The sequence below is a fragment of the Diabrotica virgifera genome, chromosome 6 (assembly GCF_917563875.1).
Source record: "Diabrotica virgifera virgifera chromosome 6, PGI_DIABVI_V3a".
In the NCBI taxonomy this organism is placed as follows: domain Eukaryota; kingdom Metazoa; phylum Arthropoda; class Insecta; order Coleoptera; family Chrysomelidae; genus Diabrotica; species Diabrotica virgifera.
The window spans coordinates 228,619,415-228,645,127 of record NC_065448.1 but is presented as its reverse complement, the minus strand read 5'-3'; the positions used below and the strand labels follow the sequence as shown (position 1 = coordinate 228,645,127).

General features: G+C 32.5%; 1 protein-coding gene across 1 annotated transcript; it reads left to right on the top strand.

The window, feature by feature from the left end:
• Nucleotides 1–3,553: 3,553 nt before the first annotated feature.
• LOC126886768 (uncharacterized) lies at nucleotides 3,554–24,280 on the top strand. The gene is made up of 10 exons (XM_050653791.1): nucleotides 3,554–3,716; nucleotides 5,797–5,891; nucleotides 5,948–6,056; nucleotides 6,754–7,029; nucleotides 8,645–8,721; nucleotides 9,961–10,069; nucleotides 13,442–13,834; nucleotides 15,394–15,497; nucleotides 21,215–21,323; nucleotides 23,758–24,280. Exons 1-10 carry the CDS (start codon nucleotides 3,653–3,655, stop codon nucleotides 24,228–24,230), a joined length of 1,809 nt encoding a protein of 602 aa, XP_050509748.1. The 5' UTR covers nucleotides 3,554–3,652; the 3' UTR covers nucleotides 24,231–24,280.
• Nucleotides 24,281–25,713: the final 1,433 nt, after the last annotated feature.

Below are 25,713 nucleotides of genomic sequence, written 5' to 3'. Positions count from 1 at the left end.
GATGTTTTGCTGAAGATGGGGAAGGAATGCGAAGTCATAAAAACCATACAAACGAAAAAACTGGAACACCTAGGCCACATAATGAGAGCAGAAAATTAATCTCTGCTAAGATTTATATTCCAAGGAAAAATCTCGGGAAAGAGAAATGTGGTACGTAGGAGGAATTCCTGGTTGCGAGATTTAAGTGAGTGGTATGGGTGCAGTTCAAAAAAGTTGTTTAGAGATGCAGCCAACTAAATTAAGATTGCTGTGAGGGTATCCAGCCTCCGATAGGAGACGGTAGTGAAAGAAGATGATGGATAGTAGTTATCAAATGTTTGGAAATACTGAACATTGATTCTGATAGCAAAAAATGTTGGCAACAAATGGACGAGACAATTAACAGATGATTATAAAAAGGTATTCTCCAACTTAATAATAATTGTCAGCTACCACATCACATTTTGTCCTTTCGTGGAAAATGGTTGCTGGACACATATTACCTAAACAGACAGGAAAAGCGCTAACCAAACTAAAAACTGGCTTATCATGTTGTGTTAGTAACTTGAAAAGATGGGGATAACAGTAGAGATAACTAAGACTCTGGCGCAGTCGATACTTAATAACATGCACGAAAAATTTAGAGAGACCTGCAAAAATGAAGACTAATTTTAGTTAATCACTAGGCCATCAATATGTCAAACCGTTGGAAATATATGATTTAAGTTGTTGGCGTGTTAAATATAAAAAATAAAGTAGTACTGATGATCTAAAAAAGTATCCAACAAAGACCAAAAGTTGATGGCTAATCAAACAATAGATTTTTGGACAATAGAGAATAACATTTTCATTGGTTCTATAGTACGGTCTATACCTTTTTACGTCTATTTTGCTAGTCAGCAATGTTCATTGACAACCGTTGCCAATTTTCTGCACCTATTTTTGTTGCATCATCATCTACACCATCCTTCCATCTAAGTTTTGATCTACCTCTTCGTCTACTTCCCACTAGGTGTAACGGAAGAATTCGTTGGAAGGATTATTCTGCTGTGATCTTGCTAGATGTCTGCTGCAATCTTAGTCTTCTTATTTTCGTGATATTACGTCTTTACCACCAAACATTTCTCTTAGTATACTTGATCTGAATATGGTCAGGGTATTTTCATCTGCCTTGCAGATGGTCAATATTTCCAATCCATATTATTAGCACTGGTAAACAGAATTATTCTCAGTTTGATTTTCTGTTCATGCTGGAGTTGTCATTTGTCACAAGAGGGCATAGCTATCTGAAATGACAACAGAATATAATACAATAAATAAGTTGAGAAATTCAAACATGTAAACAGTGAAATGTCAAGAAAAATACGACCAGAACTAAGAAAATGGTTTTTGTCAAGAGTAAAAGGAACCGGAAAAAGGTGATAAGAGTTGCTAAATACACAAAGTGGAAACAGTACATAGAAGAAATATGCCGTTGTCTCTTTCTTTAGTCCTGACTCCCCAGAGGCAAGGCAGTGATCATCGTAATGTCGTGTATTGTTCGTTTCCAAAGGTCTTCGTCTCTATTCATTTGTTATGGATCATGGAGCTATGCTGGACTCAGTCAAATTCTTTCTTAAGGTTTACAAATATTAATATTAATGGCTTATTTTATTCTATAGATTTTTTTATTAAGAATTTTATTACTGTTAACTACTTCTTAAGCTACTCCTATATCTGGTTACCCTAGTGGTTGGTAAAAATCTAGCTTTGATCCCACTCTATGACAGATATTATTCTCATAAAGAGATTTCTTGTTGTTTATACATATATTATGGTATATCCTTGTTTATTTTCTAACTTATAAATATTCCAGATTTCTGCGTTCTTTTGTGTTCCACTTTTGTTTTAGAACTTTTATAATTGTTATGTTCTATGGTATGTATTATGTAGTATGCAGTTATTTCTTTATTGTTGTTGAAAAAAAATAGTTTTGTTTAAATTCCTTAGATCAGCAATGTTCTCTGTGTTCTTATCGTTCATTTTTCTTCTTTTCTGCATTACTATTTTTGTGTTTTCTGTAAGTTTTTCATTTTTCCGTGTTTGCTTGACTTGGCATTTCTTTTGTGCCTTCTATAGGACGTCCTCTAATAATATTGGCATAAATCTTGGCTGAGGAATATCAGAGATTGGACTAACCTCAGTGTTGAACAGATATTTTACGTGGCAAAAGAGGCAGAGAAGCGTTCAAAAAAGTGATCCCCAACCTTCGGTAGAAGACGGCATAAGAAGAAGAAAGAAGAAGAAAAAGAAGATGACGTCATGAGCACTAATTTCAAAAAATGCCCCTAAAGTTAGTCGTCTTGGACATCACAAATTTAAACAAATGGCTTGGACAATAATGAAATTGACTTAACATTTACTAACAAAGAACTAGCTGTTTAATACATAACTGTATTAAATCAATTTTTAACTGAAACTGGTCATAAAATGGTTAGAGCGAAGATAGTCTTGAACGTCAAAAAGGACTTACGTCAAAAAGTGTTACTCTCTGTTTCTTCCTGGTATACCCTTGCTTTAGTAATCGCAGTAAGTGTGATATTTTTAGTCCTTGTTACCATATTTCTTCTTTCCTTTTTGACGTTCAAGACTATCTTCGCTCTAACCATTTTATGACCAGTTTCAGTTAAAAATTGATTTAATACAGTTATGTATTAAACAGCTAGTTCTTTGTTAGTAAATGTTAAGTCAATTTCATTCTTGTCCAAGCCATTTGTTTAAATTTGTGATGTCCAAGACGACTAACTTTAGGGGCATTTTTTGAAATTAGTGCTCATGACGTCATCTTCTTTTTCTTCTTCTTTCTTCTTCTTATGCCGTCTTCTACCGAAGGTTGGGGATCACTTTTTTGAACGCTTCTCTGCCTCTTTTGCCACGTAAAATATCTGTTCAACACTGAGGTTAGTCCAATCTCTGATATTCCTCAGCCAAGATTTATTCTTTTTTCTTAAGCCTTTTTCCCCTATACTTTTCCTTGCATGATGACGTGTAGCAAAGAGTATTTATCGTTATGAAGTATGTGGTTCAGATACGATGTTTTTCATATTTTAATTGTGTTCATAAGCTTCCTGCCATATCCAATCCTTCTTAACATTTCTTCGTTTGAGACTTTTTCAGTCCAAGGAATTTTCAGTATAATATGTTCATTTAGTCATAGTATGTTCAAATAGCTCAATTGTTTTCTGTGTACAAATATTAGTAATTAGAAGATTATCAGTATTATTGGACTCTATAACAAATTCAATACTTTACTAAGAAAAAGTAAAGCGAGCTCTCTATTGTATGTATTTTTCAATTTAGGAACCAAATAAAAGCAAAAACTACAATAATAGCTCAACCTCAATAAAAAATACAAATTTTAATCTATCTTTTTGGTAGTATCTATTACTTATCAAATCCATAACAGCACAAACAGATATTAAAACCTACCGATAAAAAAGTTACGTAAAAATCCAAAATTCGACAATATTTTTTTCTTAAATTTATAATGAGTTTTGAATTATGCGGATAACAGGGGTCAATTTGGACTAGTATTTTGAACAACAAGAGATAACTGCTACCTAAAAGATAACCTCGAAATATAAATTAATATAATATAGAAAAAAATAATTTATTAACACCAATTTTTGTCAAAATGTTAAGTAGAGGGGTTTTGTTACTGATTTTTGCCGTAGCAGTATATGCACAGGGAGCACCAGGTAAGGTATTTTTGTATAAAATATTTTTTAGTAACAATAATCGGCATTATAGCAGCAACGCAACGGTAGTCACGACATAGCTAAAAAATTACATCAAAATTCCATAAAGCTCATAAAGAAAGGTTAGAGAGGGGAAAGCCAAAGCAACTGTACTACTGTTTCTGTAGTAAATGATGTAAGAGCGTAGTCGCAAAAAATTTCGGGCCAATGCTTTTTAAATGCATCAATTTTTTTCAAATCTTGAAAAAACTGATAAATGTTTTTGTAAATTTAAACGCAGAATAACAGATTACTTTTTTGCCGGGGGCCGAAAGTTCCTTAGAATAAAGAATAAGTTTCTTTTGAATGAGATATTTGAAACTAAAAATCACACACAATTTTCTTTTCTTTTTCATCCCTGTATCTTATTAAAATAAACAATTTTAGAAGTTTCCAGGGAATTTCGACCATCCGTAATAATGTAATCTTTCATTCTACGTTCAAATTTTTCAAAAATACGTATTAGTTTTTTAAGGATTCGAAAAAAAAATGTATTTAAAAAGCTTCTGTTTTCGATACTTTTACAGAATATTATTACAAATTAATATCACTACTATGCCCAAACAGTCCTGCCAAAGCAGGTGTAGTGAAAAACTTGTTGTATATTTGTTGATATGTTAATTCTGACGTTGGAGCATTTTTTGAGAGGTACACTGCTAGCTATCTCTTCACCTTTTTGGTGGTCTCCCTGGTGAACGCTGCCAGTTGGTTTTCCTTTTAGTACAATTCTTGGTGGTCTGTACTTCTCCATTCTTTTTACATGACTGAACCATTCTCTTCGTCTTTGTCTACCTCATCTTACTACATCTGGAACGCCACATTGTTCCCTGATTATGTTGTTTCGTATTCTACCCCTTCTTGTCTTCCCTGCAATTGCTCTTAATGCCTTCATTTCGGCTGTTCTTAGCATGCTTTTGGTTTAATGGGTCACTCCTCATCATTCAATACCATAGTTCATAACAGGTCTGATGCAAGTTTTATAAATTCTAACTTTGCTGTCCATTCTCATATATGGGTTATTCCAGACCACATCTCTCAAACATCCGGACAGACAGCGACCTTCTTTATTAGCCCTCTTAGGTCTCTGGCTGGGTCATGATAACTTGATAAAGCTACACCTAGATATTTGAACTAGTTTAGCTGTTCTATGGATTTCCCCTCTGCCACGAGCTTGCATCTAATCGGATCATTCGCAATGGTAATGCATTTTGTTTTCTGCGTGGATATGCTCATGTTCAGTCGTCAATATTATTAGTAGAATCGATAAAGTTGTCTTTGTAGGTCATTCTCATCCTCTGCAAATAGGCTGCATCATCCGCATAGCACACTATACTAATTCTACTGTGACCGAGTCTGTATCCTAATTTTAGCGATTCTACATCTTTTATTTTATTTCATCCATCAGCATATTGAATAGAAGTGGGCTGAGGCTGTCTCCCTGCCTTTATTTCCCCTGGAGTTGGTATGTTGGCTGTGCTCCACTACGGTGTGTCGTTTTTTTAATTTTTGTCATGTTGTTATTGTTTATCTGTTTTATGACTTCCAAACTGTTTGCCGGTATCCTTTTCTGCTTCATTTTCTGCAATATATCGCTAAGTATGCCTCTGTCAAACGCTTTTGTTAGGTCTACGAAGCAAATGTATGCGGGTTTGTTATATTTTATCGAGTTCTCTCTTCTTTATCTGTTATTCCAATTTATTCTTGAGTTTGCTTGTGAATAACTTCATTATCGTATTTAAGAGAGTTATTCCTATGTAGTTGTTCGGACATGTTCTTTGTCCTTTCTTAAAAATCGGTATTATGATACTGGTGTTGTGGTACTATTGTGATTTTTTTAAATTGCGTATTTGAAAATTTTTGATCGTCAGATAAATTCGTCTTCATTCATTCATCTTCGTAAAAAATAATTAAAAAAGTTCAAGTTTCAACAACAAATACGTATTTTTAGGCTCACCTCCCCCTACGTAACTTTTAATATATTTACCTTTTTGTTGTTTTTTATTGTTTTGTTTATTGTAACGATATATTTTATTTTTTGTAGCGCAAAAGGGTTGGTTGAAAGGTTGGGCTAGCGTACCCAATGTTCCACTGGTGAAACATGGAAACAAGAGCTACTTTCTTGGAGTTAACTACAAGGTATTTATATTTTATGTTGTTCGTTTTAAAACTTTCATAAAACTTTTATGTTTTAGGCAAACTTCCAAGAGGCTCTTCAATTCTGTGATGTCCTTTATATGAAACTATTGACCATTGAGTCACAAGAGGAAAATGATGCTATCAAGAAAATCATTTTGGATAATAGTAAGTAAAAGTGTAAATTCTATAATTTTTAATGCAATATCTCCCGACCCTAATACTCGTCTTTCGTCGATTTCGGTCTTTTGGTCACATTGAGGGAATGCCAGAAAATCGAGCTGCAAAAGTAATCCAGAGACGGAAGCCCAAAGAAAATAGAACAAGAGGAAGGCTATGTAAAGAACGGATAGGCGACGTAGAGTAAGTTCTTAGAACCTTAAAAATCAGGCAGTGGAGAAGAAAAATAGGAAGAAAGTAGGGCAGAATTGAAGATCATTGTCAAGCATGCAAGGACTTATAAAGGGTGGTTGCGCCATTAAAAGAAGAAGAAAAAAATAAAAAGAAGATTAAGATGAGCAGGATATCTAACATGTTTCAACACAACAGTCCTCCTATATGGATCATTAGGTCACAGCTAGAAGGAAGCAGACGAATAGATAGACCAAAATTTGGATGGATGGTTGGTGTACATATATGGTGATTCTATAAAAAATGTGCAGTAAACTTGCAAATGTTGACAATTGATAGGATTCACTGAAGAAGTATTCTGTTTTAGTCTTTATTCATAAACCTATTTTAAAAAATTGTGGTGGATAGCTATTTTAAAATAAACAGTAGTTCCTTTCAAAAGATACTTAGTTTACCTCTTAATCCCATGTCACCCTTACTTTCCATTATTTACTCCTGTTTCTTCCATTTTTAGAGGCCAGTGGTACCGAATACTGGACTTCTGCTGCCAACTTCCTGGACAATAGAAACTTCGTCTGGATGAGCACAGGAAAAACTGTGGAATACACAAGATGGAACAATGGAGAGCCTAGTTATAATGGTGAAAAGTGCGTCCAGTTGTTGGAAAATAATAACGAGATCTTGTGGAATGACAGAGACTGCAATACCCAGCTTAACTTTATTTGCCAAAGGGAAAATCACGAAGCTGTTCCAGCAGCAGCCTCAGTGGTAGCTTCACCAGCAGCCGTTGGTAAGTTGTTTGGTTCTTCAATCTGTTGCATCCACTGTTGGATATAGGTCTCCTCCATATTCTTTCATTGTTCTCTATTTTATGCCTTCTGTATCCAATTTCCCATTGTTTTCTCAAGTCGTCGATCCATATTTTTGTTGATATACCTCGGTGTTTTTTTGGGACTCAGCTCTATGAGTCTTTTGGTCCTCCTTTTATCATTTAAACGTGCTACGTGTCCAGCCCATCTCCATTTGACTTGTGCAATTTTTTTTAAGACATCTGTCACTTTGGTCCTCTCTCTCATAATCCTATCTTGTACCATATCTCTTCTTGTTATTCCCAATATCGTCGGTCTAATGAGCAAATTGCCTAAGTCCATTTTTTCCGAAAATTGTTTTTTGGTGTGACCTAGTAGTAGACGGTAAAAGCTACCGCCTGACAATTCCCACAAGCGCCATTATTTTTTTATTTCGCGCCAATATTTTTTTATATTCGCGCCATGACTTTTGCTCTTATCTGACCTTCCAGCTCCAATTTACATCTTATTGGATCTGCTGTTATATCAATGCATTTTGTCTTTTGTGAGGAAATTAACATGTTAAATGTTCTGGCGATTATGTTGAATTGGTGCAGCATACGTTGTAAATCATCTTTACTTTGAGAGATTAGTATTGCATCGTCGGCATAGCAGATTATTTTAAGTTGTTTTTCTCCCATTTGGTATCCTTTTTTAGTAGTTCTTTCTTTTTTTATTCTTTCGTCCATGATCAGGTTAAACAATAACGGACTCAAGGAATCCCCTGTCATATCCCATTGCCGGCTTCAATTGGGGTCAGTTAATTCATCGTCCACTTTTACTTTTATTGTGTTATTCTGGTAGATGTTTTCGATCGTTTTAATTATTCCTAGAGGTAACTCTCTCGAGTATAACAAATGGATAACGTCCTTTAATGTGACCCTGACAAATGCTTTCTTAAGGTCCATGAAACATAAATATGCCGGTTTGTTTTATTCCAACGATCTCTCTTGAACTTGCCTCATTATAAATACAGCGTCAGTGCATGACCTTCCCGACCTAAAACCTTGTTGTTCTTCTGCTAATGTTATAATTTCATTCAATTTGTTTGTTATCACTTTGGTTGTTAATTTTAACGTTGTGTTTAATAAGTTAATTCCTCTGTCATTCTCCTGGACCGATTTGTCTCCTTTTTTGGAGAGAGGTATTAGGATGCTTGATCTCCATTCTTGTGGTATTCTGTTTTGTTCTATTATTTCTTGTATTAGTCTTAATAGTTGTTTAGTTAGATCTTGTCCTCTGTACTTTAGAAATTTGTTCGATATTCTGTCCTCTCCTGGAGATTTTCTATTTTCTAATTTTATTAATGTTTTCTTTACCTCTCCCTCCTCGATGTTTATTTCTTCGTTTGTTGTAACTTCAGATGTTGGTGACTCATTATCGTCGCCTCTAGCAAATAGAGATCGGGAGTAGTCTGCCAGAGGAGTTGTTTGGTTGTAATCCATAAATAATAATTTCCTATAGTCGGCTGGTACCTACCATATATTACAAAACTGTTAATAAATTAAACAATCATAACGTTCTTGCATACATTCATACTGTTAACTATTTTTTTAGCCAAACCATCCTACTCTCCAAACATCAACATGTTGAATTTTAATGGCAAAAACTATTATTTCTCAAGGGATTTTACAGTAAGTATAGATTTTACCAGTATTGCGAAAAATGGGCAAATAGTATAAAATAATAAACAACATAAAATAAGATACTTACAATATCTGGGACACGTAATGAGGGTACAGAGATATGAAATGTTCAGATTTATACTATTTATATAAATTCGGGTTCAAAACGTCCTCAGACGTTGTCCGATGTCTTGTTGCCAATATCTTTTATCATTGAAATTTTCATCTTCTAATCCTCGTACACTCATTGATCGTCTTACTCCTTGTATCCATGTCGTTCTTGGCCTTCCTCTTTTCCTGTTTTCTGTAGGTATCCATTTCATAATTTTCTTTGGCATTCTTTCCTCCCCCATTCTCTGAATATCTCCGTACCACGTTAATTTAATTGTTTCTTCTCAATGAATTCTAAAACCGTTTCCTGTAAATTCATTCTTCGCTTAACTTCCACTAGGGCGTCCATCTCAGTAGCTTCTATTGTTCTTTTTTGGTGTTCCTTTATTCTCCATGTTTCGGATCCTTACACCAATGTGCTCTTAATCATGGTGTTGTATATCCTCATTTTTCTTTGTTTCCCTATCTCGGTAATCCACAAAACTCCGTTCAATGATTTAATTATCGTTCTTGCTTTATTTATTGTGCTCTTAATTTCTGCATCGTCAGTACCTTCCTTGTTGAAATTAATTCCCAAATATTTATATTTATCACAGCTAGTTATTTTCTGATTATTGTCCAATGACATATCAGTTGAATCATCAAATAGGCATAAATATTGTGTTTTTTCTACACTCACCTGCAGTCCCCATTTTTCGTATTCTTCCTTCAATTTCCGAGTTATATAATATATAATACATTATAGTCAGATTTATACTACAGGGAAAAATAAGAATAAGAAGGAGTATAGGAAGAATTTGAGTGTCATGGTTGAACAATTTAAGTGACTCGTTTAAGTGCAGTCCAATAGATGTCTTCAGAAGAGCGGTTGACAAAGTAAAGATAGATGGTGATACTCAACGTCTGATTGAAAGACGGCACTTGAGAAAGAAGCATTAAATATCATAATCTCTAATTTATTGCTTATTCCTTACTTTTTTAAAGCAACAATCATGTATCTGCGTTTGGTTCTTCCAGGATTTGACCCTTAAAAATCAACAATTTTCTACGTTTTGACTTTCTACATACATATTAATAGTATTTTCTTTTTCACGCACGATATGACAATTTTAATTCTTATAAATTACTATTTTACAGGGTAGATTCACACAAGCAGCATTTTATTGCAGAATGCTCCATATGAGTCTTGTAACTATCGAATCCGAAGAAGAAAACAAAGCTATAGAGAAATATGTCAGAGATAACAGTAAGTTTATGTAATTTCCTTCTAGATTTTAGCTCATATTATTTATAGACAATAGCGGTGCGAATTATTTTCTTTAATCATTAAAAATTATTTAATAAAAATGTATACCATTTTTATTCAGTTGCAATGCGTAGCCAAAACTATCTTAAATTTTACTTAGTTTTCAGAGAGCGCAACCAGCACTATTATCGACGATTTCACCACTTGTTAGTGGTTTTTCAGAGAATGCATAAGTTCCTATCTCTATCCTAAGTTAAATTTTCGACATCTATTAGTCACCACATTGCATCTACTGACGTGACGGTAGTAGATTCGTTTGCGGCATCTGCTAAATAAAAGACAACGTTTTCAACCTAATAAAAATATTTAAATATATTTTTAACAGATATTTAATTGAAAACTTATTGGACAATTTTCCTGGTAACACCTCCATGGCTTCTAAAAATTGCAAGCCACATGGATGCTGAAGCAAAGAAAAATTCCCTCTTCTCCACGAACGATTCTCTGAAGAACCACTAAAAAGTGGTAAAATCTTCGATAAAATTGCTGGTTGCGTTTTCTGAACTAAGTAAAAATTAAGACAGTTTTGGCTTCACATTTCAACTGAATAAAAATGGTATATATTTTTATTTTATATTAGTATTACTCCTGTGAGAAACATAGGTCCATTTTCCGTTGAAACTTACCACGCCGAACAGACGGGGTCGTGAATTGCAAGTTTTAGAATTCCCTATTTTCTTCTTCGCTTCAGCATCCATCTGGCTTGCAATTTTTAGAAGCCATGGAGGTGTTACCAGGAAAATGCTCCAATAAGTTTTCCAAATATCTTTTAAAAAAATTTTAAAATATCTTTATTGGGTTAAAAACTTTGTCTTTTAAAAATTATTTGTAATTAAACAATTAAAAATGAGTATACTCGAAATTTTACGAAGACAATCAAAACAAAAAATCACTCTTAGTATTGACAAAACGCCTGTACAGCCAGTTGCAAGGGGAAATTTTTTCTCAAATGGAATAAACAAACAAACTTGTTTAAAACTACTAAACAAATCAGGTCCATCTTTTGCATCTATAGTAGGTAACTAGATAAAACTCACATTGGGTTATATGTTTTCAGTATTTTTATTGTTTATTTTAATAAATAAAAACAATTGAAAAATCACTTCAGTTCGGGTTTAATTTGTAATTTTTAATGCAAATTTTTTATTTAGATCTCATTTTATTTTCAAAAAAGTCGCTTTTTGAACGTGTTCATCTACAATACGTGGTTTTGTCGTAATATCGAAAAGGATAAAAAAGTCATTTTTTTACTTAAATCATAATAAAAAGTTATAACGCAATACAAATTGATACCTACAAAATATAAGTCTTTTCTATAGATTCCTTCCATATATACTACAGTTGAAAAACAGCGCCCAGCAGTTTTTCCATTATGAAATGCTATGTTTTTTGGGTATGCATCTTTAATATAGTCTATCTGTTGTAAACAACTGATACTGTATATATTTTTAAACCAATAATGGGCTTGAACTAAAATCAATTGCATTTCAGCAACCGGTGAAGCATATCGTTGATGAGAGTGTAATGAGCTTTTGTAGTTAGTCGTGAATAAAGTTGAGTTAGCGATCGGATCGCTAAACCGTCACTACATTTTCACATTTTTATGTGTTTGATAATTATATTGCTCATAGATCTAAGTGCAACTTTTTACTATTATCCTTTTATTGTTGCTAAATGATCTATGTCCCTATGCCAACGCACTGCTAAAAGATCTGTTGGAATTTTTTGCAGCCGTTTGGCGAGTGTTAGCACATATATCTTTTAGCAGTGTATTGGCATTGGGATATAAGTGGCACTTAGAGCTATTAACATTTAAGTTATTCATATATTCTGTAGCGGTCGCCATAAAAATTTTTTGAGTGAATTACTTATGTTTTTTGCTTTTTAGTTCTTCATCAAACTCGTTTTTTAGGTCTGAACTTAGATTTACTATCACTTATAGAGAGTGGGTCAAAGAAGACTCCACCTCGATATTTGGCAGTATTTATTAGATTTAAAAAAAATGACGAAACAGGTTGATTTTTTATCTAGGAGGGATACATTTTTACGGTACATACATCTGTCATTTGTCAACCCCCTCCCTTCCACTTCTCCCACCCTTATTTTTAAATAGGGAATAGGGGTCGTGTGCTGGCTCATTTTAAAGGATATTCAAATATCTATTCAGTAATATTAACAGTGACATAATTATTTGTACAAGATCTCCAAGAAAAATGATTTTGAATTACATTAATTGACACAAAGAAAGAATGTATGTAATTTATTCATCTTAAAATACATTCTGCTGCTGACAGAAAACAAAAAAAAATGTTTATTTGATAAATAAACATTGTTTGTAGCTTAAATTCAATATTAAGCCTACCAGCAGCTTGAACATTGAAATTAAGCAAAAAGCAAAGTTAATTTATCAAAAATTATTTTTTTTGTGTTTTGTGACAACAGTAGAACTTATTTTAAAATAAATAAATTACATACATTCTTCTTTTTGTATCAATTAATTTAATTAAAAAAATTCTTCTTGGGCACCCTGTGCAAATAATTATGTTAATGTTTATATTACTAAATAGAGAATTGAATAACTTTTCAAAAATGAGCTAGCACATGAACCCTATTCCCTGTTTCAAAATAAGGGATGGAGGAAATATAATAGAGGGGGTTGACAAATGACAGATGTATGTACCGTAAAAATATGTCTCCCTTAGATAAAAAATCAACCTGTTTCGTCATTTCCTTAAAATCCAATAAATGCTGTTAAATATCAAGGTGGACTGTGTTCTTTGGCCCACTCTTATAATGTATCAGTATGTATCTTTTTGAATTTAAATTGTACGTTTTTCTACCAGCGGCATTAAGTGCCGCTGCGTGCCCGCTCTTGTAGTTTTTAAAAGCGCGCCCGCTCGAGTATTCAAACATTTTATTCCTACCTGCTTGGAAAAAGAAGAAACTGGTTTTTCAGCAATTTTAGTTTAGATATGGTTAGTCTAGCTCAGACAGACATAATGTCTATGGGTTTGGTTCCTTTAGGTTAGATTCGGTTTTTAGAGAACTTCTTAGATCATAGACTAAAGTAATAATGAACTATTTTAAATAGGAAATAAGCCACAAATTTACCAAAAAAATGAATTTATTAACATTTCGACGCCCAAGTCGGGTGTCGTTGTCAAAATGCAAAATAATACTATTATCAGTATTATTCAGTATTATTTTGTATTTTGACAACGACACCCGACTTGGGCGTCCAAAAAATAGTTCGTTATAAAAATTTCACAAGGAAATAACTTCAGAACAACATAAACTAATAATATTGCATAGATCTTGGATCAAGATGGTGGACTGCTGGTACTAGACTCTTAGACGACACCTGGACCTGGTTCACAAACGGCCAACCAATCGAATACACAAGATGGGACAAAAACCAGCCAGACAACGTAAACGAAAAGTGCATCAACCTTCAACACACAAACGAGAACGGATTGTTCTGGAACGATCTCAGCTGCACAGACCAACTTCCCTTCATCTGCGAGAAAGTTACCAATGAACACCTTGGACGTGTCAAAAGAGACGTGGACGAAGAAGAAGTTGACCCAGATGCAGATGAATTTGTTAACGCTATATATGCCGCAATTGTCGACGAGGATAATGAAGAAAAAATTCAAACTTCCACTGCAGCAACAAACGAAGGAGAGGACGAGGAACTGGAACCTGGTGAGTAGTCTAGTATATTCTTAACCTTAGTTTAATTGTATTAGATTAATTTTAAACATTCTCTCCCAGTATTTGCTCTTCTCGAGCCTTCATTGCTTCACTTTTTGTCTTAGGGTAACATATTCTTAATGGAATCGACCGTTACTTGATGGAAGTTCTTTATTTCTAACAATAAAACACTGAAAACTTTTGTTTCCAATAATTCCACAAAATTTATTATAACTATGTTACTAGAGTTGTTTCGGCAGTGTGCCTTTCTTAGGTGATTTATTTTACTATGAGTCTGCATGTTAACGTCTCTAACAGAATAAGTTGAGGAATGGAGAGCTGATGTCTCAAGTTGGTATTTTAAAATTATAGGTCAAAACGGCAAACAGGTGTATGTTTTCAAAAAACTTTTGATAGTGTGTAAAAAATATATTTTATATCAGCTAAGTACTTTCAACACATAACGTGCCATCATCAGAGCTTCGTCCTCTTACGCACGTTATGTGTTGAAAGTACTTAGCTGATATAAAATATATTTTTTACACACTATCAAAAGTTTTTTGAAAACATACACCTGTTTGCCGTTTTGACCTATTCAGAAGTGTGTACAAGTCTTGCAGTCTTTTCCAATTTTAAAATTATATCTGTATTTTTCAATTTATTCATTTCCATATATTCTAATAAAGATAGCTTAGGGCTTTTATGTTGATTATGAAGAATTTAAAACTGTTCATTAAAAGAATGATTATAATCTAGAACGTGAAATGCGTATGTAGAATCTGTTTTTCTATTGTTGAAAGCCATTTTGTGTTTCTACCAAGATTCTATCAGTTTGACCCATGTAAATTTTTGGATAGTCACCACATGTCAGTTTGTAAACGTACCATTTTGTAACTGCTTTCTCTTTCCTCTCATATTGTTTTAATGTGTTTGTTTAAGTTCTTGCTAGTTCTGAGAGCTGGTGTTATTCCTTTATTTTTCATGTATTTGGCTATTTTTGTTGATATCTTGTCTGTATATGTGATGGAGCAGAAGATACTGGCTTGTTTCTGTACTGGTTGATAGATTAATTTCAGGGCTTTCTTCTCTAATTTTTCAATACCCAATTCTTGGTTTGCAGCATTGTTTAGTTTTTTTGCGTTAAACAATTTGACTAAGAATTCTGCAAGTTATCTCTCTACTCTAAATTCAAGATGTAGTAGAAATTAACACACCAGGACACGTTAAATGTTACAAGGAGCACTCCCGAATCATATTTTACAATGTATAAACTTCGTAAATCATAATTTGGGATTATACACTGTAAATTATGATTTGGGAGTGCCACTAGTAACATTTAACGTGTCGTGGTTTGTTTATTTTTACTGCATCTTGATTGTGATCTAGAGTAAGTCTGGTTTAGAAAGAAAAGACAAATATTTATCCCTTTGATAGAATTTACAAGTATTTTTGTCTTTGGATATGCACCTTAAGCTTTATATTGGTATTTTTCTTGTGCTTTATGGTAAATGGTTAGGGTTTTCTTTACTGAAAATGTACACAAATACAAAGTTTTATTATATTTGTTCCAGCAAGCGATGAAGACTGGCAAGCAGCTATAGAGGAAACTCCACCCGGATTTTTAACTTATACCTACAACGCTGGTAAAAAATATCACATTGAAACGGAAATGTTGGTGAGTATATACATACACCGTTTTTAAGGAGTCAATGCCCTTCCGGTAAGGACCTATGAAGGAGTATCACCGAGGCGCAAGTCCTCACCCCTAGCCGTACAGTTGCCCCATAGGCCGCCGATCAGACACATAGCTTATTCGAAACCAAGCCGTAGATTCTTTAAAATTTTAGACTACAGAGTTTTTATTAGCCTTTTTCAGCCATATCCTCTAGTGATGTTAATTATAGTTACTTTCGAGTATTCGTGACAAATCGTTACTTTTGTAAAAAGTAATCATTTACAGTATTCGTTACTTTGATTACTATGATTACTTTTGTTACTTTTGTATTTGAGTACCGGTAATCATATCGAAAATCGTATTTCTCATCTACCTTTACGGTAGGTATTTTGTATAGGTATTCCAATATAAAATTATCACATATACAGGGTGTAACGAAAATACAGGTCATAAATTAAATCACATATTTTAAGACCAAAAATAGTTCGAATGAACCTAATTTACCTTAGTACAAATATGCACATGAAAAAAGTTATAGCCCTTTGAAGTTACAAAACGAAAATCGATTTTTTCGAATATATCGAAAACTATTAGAGATTTTCTATTGAAAATAGACATGTGGCATTCTTATGGCAGCAACATCTTAAAAAAGAATTATAGTGAAATTTGTGCAACCCATAAAAACTTTATGGGGGTTTTGTTCCCTTAAACCCCCCCAAACTTTTGTGCACGTTCCAATTAAATTATTATTGTGGTACCATTAGTTAAATTCAGTATTTTTAAAACTTTTTTGCCTCTTAGTATTTTTTCGATAAGGCAGTTTTTATCGAGTTGCGGCTTCTTTTTTAATATGTTTACATAAAAGTTTTATGGGGGTTTTGTTCCTTTAAACCCCCCAAATGTTTGTGTATATTCCAATTAAGCTTTTACTGCGGTACCATTAGTTAAACACATTGTTTTTAAAACTTTTTTGCCTCTTTGTATTTTTTCGAGAAGGCACTTTTTATCGAGATATTACTTCTTTTTTAATATGGTTCAAAATATACCTAAAAATGTAAATCATAAATAAATTTTCATATTATTACCAAGTCTCCATAATCGTATTAACCATATAAAAATATGTGGTGGATTTGAAAAATATTCAAAATATCTCGATAAAAACTGACTTTTCGAAAAAGTACTAAGAGGCAAAAAAGTTTTTAAAACAATGTGTTTAACTAATTGTACTACAATAATAATTAAATTGGAACGTACACAAAAGTTTGGGGGGTTTAAAGGAACAAAACCCCCATAACATTTTTATGGGGTGCCCAAATTTCACTATAACTTTTTTCTACAACCACTATTCAAAGTGCACTTTTCTACACGGTTTTATGTTAGCAAACTTGATATTTTCTCACAGTATAAGATATTTGAAATTAGTGTGCAGAAAAGTGACGTTTCTGTGCCGCAAAGTTCTTTTCTGCACAGTTGACTACCTCATTCTGAGTAACGTTATATTCTGTTTACATCCGTGGACTACCGCATTCTGAGTAACGTTATATTCTGTTTACATCCGTGGTTAAACTTTAGACAAATATATAACCTATAAGACAATTATTATATTTAACTATAGCATAGAAACTAAATTATGGATGTTACAACTGTTTTATTTTACAATTTTATTCTTATTAAACATTTTATAATTATCAAATAACCAATAAGGATTTAGCAACCTGTGCAAGAGACGTCGAATGAAGTAGGTTTTGTGTAAATCCGTGACTGCATAAATATAATGTCAATAATGTGTAATAATTGTTCAAATTTAAACAAATTAAGGCAGTGCATTAATTTTTTAACTGATTTCTGTGCAATTTATTTAGGTATAAGGAATTTAAATTGATTAGTAGGTATTAATTAAATACAGTTTAAAATTTATCACATAGGTACCTATTATAATTAATCGTCGTTTGGAAATTGTGACTTTTATTCTTAGGAAAAACTGTGCTTGTAGAAAAAGTATAGTGTGAAACACGTGCAGAAAGATAATTTCTCACTCGTTTGAATTGCGGCACTCGCTTGCGCTCGTACCGCAACTTTTCAAACTCGTGAGAAATTAGTATATTTCTGCACTTGTTGCACAATATACTATTTCTTAAGATACTACTACCATAAGAATGCCACATGTCTATTTTCAATAATAGATCTCTAATAGTTTTCGATATATTTGAAAAAATCGATTTTCATTTTGTAACTTCAAAGGGCTGTAACTTTTTTTATTGCACATTTATACTAAGGTAAGTTAGGTTCAATCGAACTATTTTTGGTCCCAGAATATGTAATTACATTTATGACCTGTATTTTTGTTACACCCTGTATAACAACTGTAGAAAAATTATCATCTCCACATTTTTCCGGTCAGTCTAGAAACTAGAAAGTTTTAATCAAGTGTACTGGTTGTAGATACAATAGTCGTTACTCGCTCTGATACGATTGGTACGAAGTAACGAAGTAATCAAAGTAATCAAAGTAATCAAAGTAGATACAATAGTCGTTACTCGCTCTAATACGATTGGTACAAAATAATCAGAGTAATCAAAGTAGATACAATAGTCGTTACTCGCTCTAATACGATTGGTACAAAGTAATCGAGAGTAATCAAAGTAACGATTTGCCTCTCTGTATAGTAATCGTTACTTTCGGTATTCGTAAGTAACGAGTACTTTGTAACGAATAGTTACTTTTTTCTACGAGCGTGCAAAAATGTCTACTTTCGCGCACGCATTTTAGTTTAGAAAGTTTCACTTTTCCGCACGCGTGTTACTTTTCCGCACGCGTGTTACTTTTCCGCACGCGTGTTACTTTTCCGCACGCTAATATCCTCTAAATTTGTCGAACGACCGCCTTAAACCGCTTGATTATCCTTTGGTGAGCAAAAATATAAAATAGCTGTATTCTATGTTGTATTTAATATTGTCGTTCGATCTGTTTTTCAGTACGAGCGAGGTCAATTATAATTACGAATCACATGTTTTTAATTATACAGGGTAGCGAGAAAGTATGGAAATACGGTAATTTCTCGGAAACTACTGAAACGATTTTTATAGATTTTAGTGGGTAAGGGTTTTCTAATACAGCCGATATTATAGTGTTAATTACATTGTTGTCAAATCATCTGTTTTTCTGGAAACCTAATAAACTCTATTATTTCAAATAGAACACCCTGTATATTTATTTGGCGTTTTGACGTCCTTAAGAAATACTGATTATTTTTCATGTTATATTTCCTATACCTAAATGCCATAATTTCTGAGTTACCTATTGCTATATTTATTAAAAAAAAATACTTAAAAAAATTTTAAAAATCAAATTTTTCGGCTCGGATAGACATTATTGTAGGTTCTTTGAATCATTGGAAACAAAAATGGTCTTTTATAGTTTTTGTCTAACGTTAATCGTTTCCTAGTTATAAACAATTTTAAACTGAAAAAAAAATCCAAAAATGACGATTTTCTGGGTTCAAAAACACAATTATTAAAGAATATTATCTTTGAAACAATAAAGAGCCTAAATTCAAGATGAAATATTATTTTATCTGTTGCCGATAAGTAATTTGGACTTATTGTATTTTTTCTAAAACCGTGTTAAAAATTCAATTTTTAGCACTCCATAGGAGCGTTAAAAATGCTACTTTAAAGCACTAGTGCTATAAAATTTTTATATATTTCATATATATATTTTATATTTCATTTATTAACATTAATATTGATAGTATTGCAACTTGCGCACTTTGAAAAAGGTGGTTTAAAAGTTTTTTTAAAATTTAATTTAAACTGTATTATTGCATATTTAACACGTTTGTAGAAAAAAAAACAAGTTTATGTAACGGTATAATATTTTCGCTAAGAATTTTTAGACATTCCCCTCGAGTGCAGACAACCAGTTCTACTTTTTACGGGTCATAGGTTTTATGGTTTCAGCAATTAACAAAAATATTGTATTTTATAAACTTATAAGGTTTGTAGAAAAAATATTGTATGATATACGTGTTAAAAAGTACGTTTTTAAGGCACTCATATCAATTGCAGAATTCGCTTCGCTCATTCTGCAAACTTTTACATGCGTGCCTTAAAATTGTACTTTTAACACTTCCCATCATAAATAACTATTAAAACACTCTTTTCTGTGTAGTTGTTAATGCAGCCCGATCGCCCGTTCTCTCACATGTGCTTCATTAACAATAAAAAAACAATTTTTTAGAATAAAACGTGCTAAAACTTCTTATAGGGAGCTGACAAAAGAAGGTTTGAGCTTGAATTTAGGTACTTTGTAATTAAAAAAATCTTTACGTATGTTTTTGAATCTTGAAAATCGTAGTTTTTCGATTTTTTTCAGTTTTACACTGTTTATAACTCGGAAATGATTAACTTTAAAGAAAAATTACAAAGGATATTTTTTGTTCCTAATGATCCAAAGAGTCTAAAATAATGTAAGCGGGGCCGAAAAATTTGATTTTTATAATTTATTTTAAAATATTTTTTTTAATAAATGTAGTAATAACTCCGAAATTATGGCATTTAGGTATAGAGAATATAACACAAAAAATAATCAGTATTTCTTACGGACGTTAAACCGCAAAAAGTATACAGGGTGTTCCATTTGAAATAAGAAAGTTCATTTCCAGAAAAACGAAAGATTTCACAACAATGTAATTACCACTATAATATCGACCGTTTTAGAAAAACCTTACCCACCAAAATCTATAAAAATCGTTTCAGCGGTTTCCGAAAAATTACCGTGTTTCCATACTTTCTCGCTACCCTGTATAGTTATCCCCTGTTCGTCATATTCCTAGCCGTTACGCGACAGTTTGCAGGGATGGGAGTATGGTTTATTGCCATAATTGAATTCTCTTCCTATATCCCTCAACCGATTTGTACCGCAAAAGTGTATATGTCTTAGGGTGTTTTAGAATCCTCCAACCACCGTCAAAATAGAAATATGTAGTAAGAAATACTTTTTGTAAAAATGAAACCAATTGCTAAATAATGCCATAATGACTAAAAAACAATTAAAATATGTACTTATGTACGACTTATAGTAATATAATCCTGGGGTATATTGTCCACCACCGGAAGCAACAAATAATAAAATGTAAATTACGATCTTTCCAGAACGCCGATTATAACGAAACTAAAACCAAATTGTAAAGCACATTCCAGTGATAGGTTAGAAAAATAAGCAAGGTCAAAAATTAAATTTTTAAATATATTTCCAGTAGAATTCTTATATCTGGCGTACAAAGTACGCCAGCGCGTGTAGTTAAAGGTTAAATGTAATGTTACAGAACGATGCTTAAAATAGCATGAAAAGAGAAGAAGACGAAAATGGAAGTATTGCGAGAAATGGGTAAAGAATAGAAAATAAAAAGCACAACAACAATGAGGAAATTACAATATCTGAGACACGTAATAAAAGTGCAGTGATACCAAATACTAAGACTGATAAAAGAGAGAAATATAACATAAGGATGGAGGATAGGAAGATGAGAGTGTCATGGCTGAAAAATATAAGACTGATTTAAAAATGCAGTTCTTAACTCTTCACAGCAGAGGTAGATAAAGTAAAGATAGTGATGATGATATATAACATCCGATTGGGAGACGGTGCTTGAAGATAAAGAAAACTACCTTCTAAATTTTAAGTTTTCATACAAATAAATTTTTATTCATTTACAGGGTACACAAAAACAAGCTCAAGTTTTCTGCGAGTACCACGGTCTTCAGTTGCTAGCCATTGAAAATGAACAAGAAACTGAAAGTACCAAAAAGGTACTTGAAGACGTCGGTAAGTGTAATTTATAATAGACATTATAGGCTTCTGGGTTGAAACGCGTCAATACTCACAGTGCTGAGCATTGAACGTCCTCTCTGACGTCATCTTTACGGCTTCCGGGGTCTCAGCCTCCTGAGACACGAGATACTACACACTTCACTGTTAACGATTGTTCAGTTTTCTCTCATTCATGTTCTATTTAACCTATTAAGATTTTTAATAATTTATTAACTTATTTCGGTATTAATTGCATATTATCATTTAATTTTTTTCGTTTATTTTGTTTTGATCATATATCGACAGTCCAGAACAAGAATGACGTAACTGTAACTATGTGCTGAGCCACTACAGGGCAATTGCGTCGTTATTGAAATATTCACCATTTTAGACCTTGTTTCAGAATAATAACGACGCAACTGTAAAGTAGGAAGTTTAAAGCAAAACCGAATAAATCCACTAAAAACGATTTTTGGAAAAATATGATTTATCTGGGACGCAAAAAGTAATTATGTTTTTGTTTAACTTGTTCCCAAATACTCTTAGAGAAATCATAATAAAACTTTTCCTACAATATAAATTTAAAAAAGTTCAATTTAGAACTTATTTAAACAAAAGTTGATTTATTTGGTTTTGCTTGAAATAATTGGATTTATTTCATTTGGCTCACAATTTTATTATCAAGAATTAACAAAAGTACTATTTTTATTACTAATACATAATTCAAAAGCATATGGCGCTTAGTAGACTAACAGCACATCCAAAAGTGTATTTAAAAATTAAGTGTAAACTCTTCTTCTAGACAGTCACACTCATTTCTTAGCCCTTCTTCTTCCTGAGGTATGTACTTCCTTAGAATGTTCAACTTTATTATTTTCACATAAACTATTCGTGTACCCCAAAAAATTTCGTCACTTTTCCTCTCCTTTCCAAATTGTCTTTCCATAAGTTGTTGAACACTTTATGGTAGAATAACAATTCGCAGGTTGACTTCGGATAGCAAAATTTTTTTTAAGTCTCTCCCTCTTTGTAAATTGCGCGACTAAATTCAGATTGGGCTTCAAATCGATAGGTAATGCTGAAAGCATAAAATTAAAATTTTAATTTCTTAGTTTTTGAATCTGTGTATTTTCCAAAGATTCATTTTAAGTCTGATATTCCAACAATCTTGTTAAGGTAATTTTGCAGAGGCGAATCAATCAACGACAAAATATCTGACGACCCATATTACATCGTCGCATCTCTAATAACTCTCTAGTACCATCTATTGATCGAATGAAATATTTGCATAAGAAGATACAGTAGAAAACTAGTATTTTTGGAGTTATTTTTTTGTGAACAAAAAGTGCATTTATTCAGTTTTGCATGAAAACATTAATATCACCAATAAAATTCAGTAGGATTTATTCGTTTTTGTACATGTATATTTTTGATATATTATGGTGTAATTTAATAAAATGAACCGATATTTGCCACTAACGAAATTTTTGTAAAAAGTGGATTTATTCGGTTCGTAGTAAACCAGTATTTCGTAGTATTTCGTAAAAAGCGGATTTCGTAAATTAAGATAATGAAATTCACCTAAACTCTGCCATGTAAGGTCCTTCCTACAAATTTTCCAAACAATATGGTTGATGTCATGTGATGCCAGGGTTTAATCTGGAAATATTTTTAACATCCTTTAAAATCGTACGATATAATGTTATCTCAACTGCTTAAAAACAACTCAAGGGTTTTTACCCGTATATTTTGGTGGCTTAAAACATGTAGGTAAACCTGTGATAACACTGATGATGGAATATGGATTCCGAAACCGATTTGTTGTGATATAGCCCGTTTTAGGGATTTTAAGTATACTTTTTACAAAATAAGGTTTTTATTTTTTGTGATTTATGGTATACAGCCAGTTACAGGAATTTTTCCTTGTGATATTTATAATGAAATTCGGACCAATAGGGATAAAAATAAAAGTCATCGCTGTAAGAATAAACGGCATACCAAATATTTAAAAGTTTATATTTAATAGTTTTTTTGTAGAGAAAAATTTTAAGATCAAGAATGACGCAACTGTAAAAAGGGTTGCAAATGGGGGGTTTATTTAAGACAATGCAATTCTAACCAATTGTGATGAAATTAAAAGCCATCATTGTAAGAATAAGCGCCATATAGATCCTCCGGATAGTAGTTACACTTAATTTAATCACTATGTTAAATTTTAAAAATTTTGAGATGGAGAATGACTCAACTGTAAAAAGGGTTGAAAATGAGGGAATTAAAATAAATTAATAAAATTGGGGAACCAATAGGGATAAAAATAAAAGCCATCATTGTAAGAATAAAGGCCATACCGCCAAGCCTGAGAAAGTTGGCTATTTGCAGTTACGTCATTCTTATGCCGGACCGGCGATATGAAACTCTGTTGGAAATACTAAAATTGTTATTATTTTAGGTGAAGACGGTCCATTCTGGATCTCCGGAAGAAGGCCACTCTCAGACTGGAGATGGTTAAGGATCAATCGCCCAATTATCTACCAAAAATTAGAACCCAATGAAACCTTATTCGTAGACGACAGAACCTGCATGACTATTTTATTAAGCGGTATCTGGAGACTAGAAAAGTGTGGAAAGGTCAGACCCTTCATCTGCGAGAACCAAGAAAGTGCGGTTCCCGGTGGAACTGTCCCAGCTGATGACGTCGTTGGTACAGTTGGTAAAGTTAAGGATGAGACAGAGGTCACACCTCCTGCAGCACCTGTTTATAAAAAGAACTGTTTGGTTAAACCCATTGTTAATGTATACATTAACAACAACTTGGTGTCTTCTGGTGTTAGTGTAGCACCTGGAGCAGATGAAGGTCACAAGAATCAAGGCACTTATTCCGTTAACATTAACAACAGCTTAAAACCATGTGCCAATAAATAAATTAATAAGCAAGCTTTATAAATAAATTTTACCAAAAATTACTTGAATAATTTTGTTTTATTTTCTTTTAAACAAATACTATATTTACTAATATCTAATTGATCTTATTCTTCTTCGTGTAGGAGGCACACTTTTAACACTATGGCTCCCAATGATACTGTGATGATTCTTCGTTGTGATACCATATCGCACCCTCAGTAATATAGAGGAACAATTCAAAAATGTAGATTTTTGGGAAATCGCGTTTAACGATTCTGGTTTCCAAAACTACAGCTATTTGTTCAAACAACATGCTTATTATGTAAGTTATAAATGTGAAATTTGGCAGATTTGTTATTTGATAATTCAACTATGAATAGCGATGAGAAAAAATTAATCTTAAATAAATTCCATTAATTACATGTACTTAAAAAAAATACTTTCAAGTTAGTCCCATATAGTACAAAGAAAAACCGAAATAAGGAACTGTTTAAGTTTGATCCCTTATATTAATAAAGTCCTGTTACTCTTTATGCAAAATAAATAAATAAATAAATAAATAAATAATAGCTTTATTGTCCAACAGGTATCCATTTATAGGACAATTTTACACTAATTATAAACTAAATTTTAAATTTTAAAGAAAAGAAAAAAGAAAAGATAATTACCAAGTGAATTAAGAATTCAAATGAGACTTAGCCATTCTGACAAGTTGACTTATACTACAGTTGAATATATCACAATAGTTTACCAAACAATTATAATTTTCACACATAACAAATATGGGGGAGTTTAATATCAGGTTTGTTCTAGCTTGTGTAGTTCTGAACGTGGAAACATTTCTAACAAGATAAGAAGGTACATTAAAATTTATTTGTTTGAGAATATCGGGGCAGTCAATTAAATTATGCAGCAATTTAAATAAAAATATTAGTGAAGCACAATTTCGCCTCATTTCTAATGAAACCATATCTAAACTATTACACAGCTCACTATTTATGCAGCCTCTCTCTGGATATATGCCGTTAATCTTAAATGATAAATATTTCAAAAATTTACGCTGCACCTTCTCAATCAACTGAACATGTGAATTATAAAATGGAGACCAAATTATAGACGCATATTCTAATTTACAACGTACATAAGAGAAATATAGTAATTTGACAGTTTTTATGTTAGTAATATTTCGGCTATTTCTGACTACAAATCCATATGATTTAAGTGCTTCAGAAACTTTTAAAGATATATGTTCAGTAAATGAAAGTTTACAGTCGAAAATTATGCCAAGATCTTTAATTTTATTCACATGTTCCAGTTCGCTACCATCAATAGCATAAACATAGTTTATACTATTATGTTTCCTTGAGTAACTTACAACTTTGCATTTATTTGCATTAAGATTTAAATAGTTTTCTTTGCACCATTCATGCACACCACTCAGTTCATTCTGGATAGTGTGACAATCATTGATATCGTTAATTTCTAAGTAAACTTTTAAATTATC

Coding starts and splice junctions, on each gene's coding strand:
- LOC126886768 (XM_050653791.1), top strand. CDS start 3,653: ATGTTAAGTAGAGGGGTTTTGTTACTGATTTTTGCCGTAGCAGTATAT. Junction 15,498..21,214: donor ACATTGAAACGGAAATGTTG/GTGAGTATATAC, acceptor ATTCATTTACAG/GGTACACAAAAACAAGCTCA. Junction 21,324..23,757: donor AAAGGTACTTGAAGACGTCG/GTAAGTGTAATT, acceptor TTATTATTTTAG/GTGAAGACGGTCCATTCTGG.